The 9,725-nt window shown below is 43.1% G+C and overlaps 1 protein-coding gene across 1 annotated transcript; it reads right to left on the reverse strand.

The window, feature by feature from the left end:
• Positions 1 to 6,215: 6,215 nt before the first annotated feature.
• TCEAL8 (transcription elongation factor A like 8) lies at positions 6,216 to 8,305 on the reverse strand. The gene is made up of 3 exons (XM_066248985.1): positions 8,203 to 8,305; positions 7,720 to 7,791; positions 6,216 to 7,169 (listed from the first exon to the last, which is right to left on the reverse strand). Exon 3 carries the CDS (start codon positions 7,125 to 7,127, stop codon positions 6,771 to 6,773), a length of 357 nt encoding a protein of 118 aa, XP_066105082.1. The 5' UTR covers positions 7,128 to 7,169; positions 7,720 to 7,791; positions 8,203 to 8,305; the 3' UTR covers positions 6,216 to 6,770.
• Between the last annotated feature and the right edge of the window lie 1,420 nt (positions 8,306 to 9,725).

Genomic DNA, 9,725 nt, shown 5'->3' on the forward strand with positions numbered 1-9,725 from the left:
GATTGAAAAAAATTTTAAAAACAAATATAGATGTAAATGTGTGAATGTATATATATACATATGTGAGTATATATGTCTGTGGTGAGCCTCCCAGATTAGGAATAAACTGGCTAAAAGTGATGAGTATGTCCATGCAAAGTTAAACCCATACAGTTGAATAACATTTATCTAATCCAATAGCAGCAGGCAGTTAAATATAGTGTTTCAGGAGAAAAGTCTACAATGAATATATTGATTTTGGCTGGCACAATTTGACATATAGTAGGCATCCAGTAAATATTTGTTGAATGAGTAAATAAACAAATGTATTGTTGTGAACAAATGTGATTCTTTGTTTTTTTCCAGTGGTTTTTTTATTCCTATTATTTTTAAAGTAGAGTTTGGAATCAGTTTTATTATGTTTTTTTGAAATTTGCTTATTGACATTTTATTTTTGGAAAATAAGTATCAATTTATGGAAGGATGTTTAGAACGTAGCTATGAAATAACACCTTATGACCAGACAGAAATACAGCATCAATTTAGCTGGCAAGGAAGAGTAGTAAGGAGGTAGCATGAGAAGGAGAGCTTCTCAGTCAGAAACCAGAGAGATCTGACACTTACACCATTCACACAGAAAGCAATGAAGAACTGAAAGAGGCAACAGCTCCTCTCTCAACTAAAAGTGAGAAACAGAATTATACTTAAAAAGCATTTTTTTGGCCTTGGCCAGTTGGCTCAGTGGTAGAGAGTCTGTCCAGTGTGTGATGTCCCAGGTTTGATTCTCAATCAGGGCACAGAGGAGAAGTGACCATCTGCTTCTCTACCTCTTTCCCTCCCCCCCCCTCACTCTTCTCCTCCCACAGCCATGGCTTGACGCAGGCATCCCCAAACTACGGCCCACGGGCCACATGTGGCCCCCTGAGGCCATTTATCTGGCCCCCCCACCACACTTCCAAAAGGGGCACCTCTTTCATTGGTGGTCAGTGAGGGGAGCACTGTATGTGGCGGCCCTCCAACCGTCTGAGGGACAGTGAACTGGCCCCTTGTGTAAAAAGTTTGGGGACCCCTGACGGATTTGAATGCATCTCCGCCAGGCGCTGAGAATGACACCAAATAGCTCATTTGCCAAGCAACAGCACTAGATGGACAGACCATCAACAGTAGGGGGCTTGCTGGGTGGATCCCTGGTGGGAGTGCATATGGGAGTCTGTCTCTCTGTCTCCCCTCCTTTCACTTAAAAAGAAAAATAAATAAATAACAATTTAAAAAAATGATCCATTGACTTGAGAAAGAGAGAGAGACCAAGAGAGAGAGAAGCATCAACTCTGTACTTCACTTAGTTTTTCTATTTAGTTATTCACTCATTTCTGTTTCTAATATGTGCCCTGACCGGGAATCGAACCTGTGACCTCAGTGTGCAGGAATGGCGTTCTATCCACTGAACATTCCTACAGAGCAGAATTATACCTTTACTTTTTTTCTGATCACAAAAACTCCAAATGCTAATTGAAAAAGTTAAAACTGGAAATAGAAGGATAAAGATGAAGTTAGAAATCTCCTTTTTTTCTGATCACAAAAACTCCAAATGCTAATTGAAAAAGTTAAAACTGGAAATAGAAGGATAAAGATGAAGTTAGAAATCTCCCATGAAAACACCATCTGGAAATGCTCACTTTAAGTATTTTGATATTTATCTTTAATCTCTGTGTGTGTGCACGCATGCATACCTGTGTGTGTGTGTTTGTGTTTTGAAGCTGTCTTTTTCACAAAACAATATGTCAGGAACAGCTTTCCATTTCTATGATATATTTCTACATCATGTTCTGCAATTCATGAAAGTAAGCTTTTCCTCATGGTTTCAAATTATCTGGCAGGTAACTAAATAAAATGGAAGTGTGGAGAGGAATCTTCTTTCTCATCCGACAATACAAAGATGATACCAGCATGCATAGATGATGTAAATGCCGACAAAATTTATTTCTTTTATAATTTCCAATGAATAATAGTCACTCCATTTGATTTATGTACTATTTACTTCTTTTATGAAAGAGGGAAGATTGGACGAAATGAATGAGCTTAGACTTTTGCTTAAGAGTGGTGTGAAGTCAAGGAAGTACAGATTTTCTGAGTTTCTGAGTATTATCTCAACATTATCTGATGATGGTGATGATGATAATGACAACACTGATGATAATTATAATCAAAGAGGTAACATTCTCTGGAGGCCTATTATATGCCAGAAATTTTGTATTGTTTTCTGCACTTCACACAACAGTTTTGTGGGTTATATAGGGTAATACTCATTTTACATATAAATGAATCAATCTGGCCTCATACTTCTTTCATTTTTTAGCAACAGAGACACAGAGGGACAGATGAGGACAGACAGGCAGGAACGGAGAGAGATGAGAAGCATCACTTCTTCATTGTGGCTCCTTGGTTGTTCATTGATTGCTTTCTCATATGTGACTTGATGGTGGGGTAGGTTACAGCAGAGCGAGTGGCCCCTTGCTCAAGCCAGCAACCTTGGGCTTCAAGCCAGTGATCTTTAGGCTCAAGCTGATGAGCCTGCACTCAAGCCGGATGAGCCTACGCTCAAGCTGGTTACCTTGGGGTTTCGCACCTGGGTCCTCTGCATTACAGTCCTACGCTCTATCCACTGTACCACCGCCTGGTCAGGCTGCCTCATACTTCTTATAAGCAGAGAATCCAACTCTAGTCAGTGTTTTACCATCATACTGGGTCCGCCCCTTCAGATGATGAATTTCCAGGGCTTGGCCACTGATTGTTATAAACTTCACAGTAGATGGCCTGTGCCCCACAGGAATCCATTGAGTGTACACTCAATACCATACCTTGATGATGATAATGATGATGACAATGATGATGATAATAGCAATGTGTTGGTGGAAATTTTTCTCTTTGATCTAAGAGTTTTATGTTTGGGGACCCCATAAATGGCCTTGTCTCCAAGATAGTAGGTTATTTTTTTTAATTATTTTTTAATTATTCATTTTTTTAGAGAGGAGAGACAGAGAAAAAGACAGAGTGAGAGAAGGGGGAGGAGCAGGAAGTGTCAACTCTCATATGTGCATTGACCAGGCAAGCTCAGGGTTTCGAACCAGCGACCTTGGCATTCTAAGTTGACACTTTATCCACTGAGCCACCACAGGTCAGGACAAGATAGTAGGTATCTTGCTAGAAAGAAGAAGATAGCCTGACCAGGTGGTGGCGCAGCAGATGGATCATCAGACTGGGATGCAGAGGACCCAGGTTCAAGACCCCGAGGTTGCCAGCTTGAGCACAGGCTCATCTGGTTTGAGCAAAAAGCCCACCAGCTTGAACCCAAGGTCGCTGGCTCAAGCAAGGGGTTACTCGGTCTGCTGAAGGCCCGCAGTCAAGGCACATATGGAAAAGCAATCAATGAACAACTAAGGTGTTGCAACACGCAATGAGGAACTGATGATTGATGCTTCTCATCTCTCTCTATTCCTGTCTGTCTGTCCCTGTCTATCCCTCTCTCTGACTCACTCTCTCTGTAAAAAATAAATTAATTAAATTAAAAAAAGAAGAAAATAAGTGATTTATATGAGGTCACAGACTATAAGGAGAATAGCCTAGATTGGAACTCAAGTTACTCTGGCTCTAAGGCCGTATACTAAACCACTTACCTTTCCCAAGAATTTGAATTTTATCTTCATCTTTACCTTATTGCCCAATGAGTCTGTTAGGATGTCCTCAGATGACATACCTAAAGACCAAGGGTCATAATGGCAGTTTCCTCCATCATAAATGTCTTCAAAAGCACCTTCCACCAAATCACAGCTCAACTGCCTTGCCCCCAAGCAGTGATGTGAGCTGAGCCTAGTGTATAGGAGCGCTCACGTAGGAGAAAACACCCCTTTTCTCCTGAGGTATAGAACTACATGCTTTTCAAGCTTCCTTTACATGGGTTTTTTTTGTGCCTCTGAGCCTGGGCTGATGCAGTTATCACAAGCACCACGCCAGACACACACACAGTTAAGTCATTGCAGAACCACACAACCATGCCAGGGCACATCCAAGGCCTTTCTGGAAGTATGAACAGGTAGGAGGAAAGGGATAAGGGAGAATTTTTTGAGCTCTATTGTCATTTTTGCCCTAATTGTTTTGGGAGGTCAGTCCCTTCTGCTTTAACTGCAAATTACTTAGTCAGGCCCAGATTAGGTAACTGCTTGGCCAAAGACTATCCCAACCAATGTTTCTAGTTAGAAATCCTGGAGGCTTTATCTCCTTCCCTACAAAAGTTCCCCAAAAGACAAAAGGAAAAGGAGGGAAAGACAGAGTGAGTGTCTGACCTATAAGGGGGACAGTTGCTGTCCTCCATGTAAGTATGTCCAAAACAACCCACCATCAGCCTAGTTCATACCTAAAAAAATAAATGCTGTTATAGATAGAATTGTTTCCCAAATTGCAATAATCACCAATATTTTCTTCTAATTATTTTATGGTTCATATTTGTTATAATAGAAAGCATACTCTATATACCAGTTGTCTTCATGCCTCAGCATATATCATAATTACTTGGAGGAACTTGTGAACTGTTACTTCTACAGCCCACCTTTAGTCAGTGGATAAGGTCCAGAAATCAGTATTTTATTGTTCCCCAGGTAATTCTGATGCAAAGGGTTTTATGCAAGGTTGATAAACATATGGAATGCAATCCATCCCATGCAATGTTTCTTTTTAGACTTGCCTGTTATCAATACTAGAGAAATAAAGATTTGGGTAAGATTATTGAGTCAATAGCAGAATTTGGACAAACCTACTGGTTTTGTTTTTTTTTAATTTACTTTTTTAGATTTTATCTATTCATTTTTATTAGAGAGAGAGGGGAGAGAGAGGGGGGGGGGAGAGATAGAGAGAGAACAGGGGGAAGAGCAGGAAGCATCAACTCCCATATGTGCCTTGACCAGGCAAGCCCAGGGTTTCGAACTGGCAACCTCAGCATTCCAGGTCGACGCTTTATCCACTGCGCCACCACAGGTCCCTACTGGTTTCTTATAATTAATAAATCAATTAAATATTAAAACATAATGTGTCAGTTAAACACAAGTATGAGGGATTATCAAGAGGAAAAGATAGCCTTGATCTTTGAGGAAGTATAATTCCTAACATTTACATAGTAGCCATTTGACTTCAAGTGTATTTATAACATTCTTACTGCCTTTGCAAGATTCATTTTCCACATTTCAACTGGGGATGGGATGGGGTAAAAAACCATTCCCTTAGATGTTTCCCGTATTGCTTTGTGCAATTTTTGCATATTCAGTCTTCTGAACCAGGAAGGTAGGCCTACCAGGAGCCTTCAGAGACATTATAATCTCACATGAGAAGACAAAATCTTGGTTCTTAAATCCTTAGGGCAGCCTGACCTGTGGTGGCGCAGTGTGATAAAGCGTCGACCTGGAACACCGAGGTTGCAGTTTTGAAACCCTGGGCTTGCCTGGTTAAGGCACATATGGGAGTTGATGCATCCTGCTCCTCCCCCTTCTCTCTCTCTCCCCCCCCCCTCTCTAAAAATCAACAAAATAAAAAAAATCCTTAGGGCAGCAACTCTGACTAGTGTTTTTCACTCAACCTTGTACCCCATGTAACTCCTAAAATAAACTCATTATATCTCACTCTTATGCAGGGGTTGTCAGACTGAAACCCAAAAGGAGTTGTTTTGCTAAGAACTGTGCAAGACACTGTGACCCAAGCAATCCTGGAATAATCTCCACCTTGTTAAATGTCATTATAAAGCAGAGAGGCTTTAGCAGAGCGGGGAGGCCAACCCACTGGGGACTCCAGGTAACTCAGTGGGGATTCTTCACTCCACTCCATTGCCCCAGCAGTGGTATGGCCAACAGAGCAAAGGAGCCAGCAGACCGGTCAGGACCCCAGGGAGGAGTCAGGGCTGGAGCTCAGCAGCAGAGGACGGACACTGAAGCCCCCACTCTGCCATTTGGACTTGTTCTGGAACACAAGTTGAGTCCTGCTGGGGCCCTACCTCAAATAGATATGCTCTGCAATGGGTTGGGATTCTGTATGCACATGTGGGAACAAGAGGCGCCCCCTCCCGCCAACTCCCAGCCCCCCTCCCGCCAACTCCCACCCCCCAAACACAGTTCAGAGTTCCCTCCTTCCCCACAACAGCCCCGAGGCAAATGTCTCCCCATGAAAAAAACAGATCTTAAACAAGTGTGTCTGTAATAATTGCCAGTTTTATTCCTCTGTTTAAGAGATCCAGAGGTAATTTGAGGTTTACATTTTAATAGTTACTTCAATCAAGAGTTTAGGTGCCCCCATTGCCCTTATAAGCTGGCTGCAAATTACTTAATTCTCTTATTAAAAATTTTTTTAATTGTTTGCAACACGTGTTCATTAAAAAATACATATTAAGCAAAAGGAAAACTCACATCACACAGTTAAGTTTTGGATGTATGTATGTATACACACACGTACACACCGTTTGCGTTTTTATCCTACATTTGAGCTGATACTAAATATACTGCTTTGTAACTTGTTATGTGTTACACAATATGGACTTAACATATTTTCATGCATTTGTGAGAAACTGCCCAATTGAAAAATAGGCCTGGAGAATGGATCAAAATACAAAATCCAGTAAGATGCTGGTAATAACTGCCTAAAACAAAATTCCACCAGCTGATTAAAAGTAAAAGGAAGGTAAAAGATATGTCAGAAAATGCTAACAGAAAGAAAGCAGGGGCCAGATTTTACTATCAGATTAAAAAAAAAAGAATTCAAGGCCTAAAGCACACAGGATAAGGACGTCTGCGTGAATGTCTTTGCTTCCAATGCATCATCACAAACTTGTTCCTTACTCTTCTTATTTCTTCCCTAAGCCTTTCCAACTCATCTACTCCTCTCAGCATTTCTTCAGGGTCCAAATACCTAACAACGGGAGTGTCCTCTTTAAATTCTTGGACCGGCTGAGGGGGCCCGCCTCGAAGGTTTCCTGCTGCTTCCTGCCTCGCTCCGTCCCGGGGAGGTTGAGGATCCCCTCCTGCCTCCTGGGGTACATCCTCCGAAGGGTGCTCTTGGTCGGCCCTTGGCACGCTCTGTGGGTTTCCTTCATTTTCCTCAGAAGACGTCTGCATGTTGAGTATTTTTCTATTATTTCCTTTTTAAATAAATTAATCCTAGAAAACAAAGAACAAAACAACTAGATGCCACAGGCAAACAGACCAGCAGCCAGGGTAGGGGTTCCCGGAGAGACTGGCCTTTTCTCATTCAAATCCTTAATTTTCAAAGTTTTCCAACTAGGGAAGGATAGATCCTCAGGCACAGAGCTCCCCTAACTCCACCTCTGTTCCCTCCCCCTCTTCTCCATCTTCTCTTTTCCAGCTCCAGACCACCATTTCCCAGCAGGCCCTGCTACCAGGCCCAGAAATGCAGGCTGCGCGGAAGCAATTAACCCCTCCCTCACCGCCGGTATCCAACACTCCCGCCCTTTCCGGCTTTCTCAGGCCATCCCAACCTCCAGCCTCTCACCTGAGCCCCGCTCTTCCAGTCTCCGGCTTCCCCTCCCCCACCTCCTTCCCGCCGCAGGCTCTGCAAAGGCCTCCGGGCTCAATCCGGGTGGTGAGAGGCTGCTGCAGCGAGCAGACCGCGAGATGCGATGTGCTTCGGTGTCACCCCCACCCCCACCCCCACCCCAAGGGCTGAAGACAATTACACCCTTCCACAGACCTGTAGGGATCCGGGAGATTTTTCTCCTTCTTCCCTCACTCGATTTGCGTCGCGCCCAACAGACCAGGAGTCCTGCAGAGGGACAAGAGTGCTCGGTGGGCAGGCCAGTTCCCGAACCATCGGTCCCCTTCGCGATTCTAGGCCTTGTTCGTCTGAAGTTTCCCCACGTCTTCATCCTCTCTCCTTTTAAGGCAACCCTGCCCTCCCTCCCCGGTGCCCACCGATTCCCTGCAAGCAGGGAACGGGAGACGCAAGTTATTTCCATACTGCTTCCAAGTCTCTCGCGCGCGACCCTCCATTGGCTACACTTCGCCTTCTCCACCCCCTCCCCCACTCTCACCAGACAGCCCCAAATTTTCCGCAAAAAAAATGGGAGTTTGGCGGAACCTTATTGTTGAGAAGGCAGCGCCGGCCTCGCTTGGTTTCTGTTCTCTGACTCCTAGGGCCCAGAGTCCTTAAGGGAGCTCCCACCTTTACACTCACCTGAAAGGATCCGGACACTTCTCTCCTCCAGCGATACAGAGCTGCTACAGGGAAACAGGCCCCGGACTATAAGGACTTCTGCACACGTCGACTCCTGGTCACGTGAGGGTGGCGCGTCATCAATGAGCTGGAGTCCTCTGTTACCCCTCCCACTTAACACTGCAGCCCGCCCCCTGCATTCCCTCCTCCTGATGCTGTCAATCTTTTCTCATATTTGCCAATCAAAGACAATAAAATTGGTTCTTCTCCCTGCATTTTCTATTTGCCTTCTTAGGAAGACTAGGGAGGATCAGGCTTTTGGGTTTAAATGACCATTTCTTGTTTAGGAAATTACCTCTTTCTTTTGACTGCTTCCAATTTGCCCATCTCCCCTCCTCCCCCAACGCCCTACAGCTCACCATTTCCCCTGGGGTCTTATTTAGCATTAAAATGGGCAAAGGTGAGAAATGGGGGGATGACTAGAAAAGAATGTAGGATTTCTTTTCCCTAGTTCTCTTGAATAGATGTGGGGGTTTTTAATGTTTTAAACAATAGTCATGCTTTTAAAATATTTATAAAGCGGTGCTACATAAGCAATATTTGACACAAATTAGTTATATATCAATTTGGAGGATAAATTAGTTATATAAAATTTTAAGACTTTGGAAAATTTTTCTAATAGCTATACTGTAAATGAAATGATAGTTTTCACAGCATTATTGATGTGTTAGGAAAACTTTTTAACTCTTACAGAAACAGCGCCTTTAACAATTCTCCCAAATTAATCTGTGCAAAGAGGCCCAATTTCCTCTTGTTAGCAAGTTTGTATAAGTAATTCACGACTTTTTCTGGTGCTAGATGTCTGACCTTTTCATCGATGAATGCTGGATAATGCCGCTTAGGTTTTAAATGGAGGCTTCAGACAGACCTAGTGGACCAGTGCCTTGTCAATCAAATGAGCCCACGGAAAAACCTCCTTTCGTGGAGTGAGTTTTATTTTGGAATTCAAAGAAATATGTTAAAAAATAATCCTCACAACTTTGTGAAACACTAAGAGAGCATCTCACTCTTTGGTGTGAGCCTTATTAGCCGATTGAATTTTCCTTCATTCTTTTTAAATTTTTATTAAAAATGTTTATTTATTTAAATTTTTATTATTCATTTTTAGAGAGAGAAGAGAGAAAGAAAGAGGTGGGGAGGAGCAGGAAGCATCAACTCCCATATGTGCCTTGACCAGGTCAATGCTTTATCCTCTGCGCCACCACAGGGCAGGGCTAAAATATTTATTTATTTTAAGAGAGAGAGAAAGAGAGAGGAAGAGAGAGAGATAAGAAGCATCAACTCATACTTGCAGCACCTTAGTTGTTCATTGATTGCTTTCTCATATGTGCCTTGACCGAGGGGGCTACAGCAGAGCGAGTGACCCCTTACTCAAGCCTGTGGTCTTTGGGCTCAAACCAGCGACCATGGGGTTTCAAACCTGGGTCCTCAGCGTCCTAGGTCAACGCTCTATCCACCTCACTACCATCTGGTTAAGTCTCATT

This window comes from Saccopteryx bilineata, chromosome X, assembly GCF_036850765.1.
Source record: "Saccopteryx bilineata isolate mSacBil1 chromosome X, mSacBil1_pri_phased_curated, whole genome shotgun sequence".
Taxonomy (NCBI): domain Eukaryota; kingdom Metazoa; phylum Chordata; class Mammalia; order Chiroptera; family Emballonuridae; genus Saccopteryx; species Saccopteryx bilineata.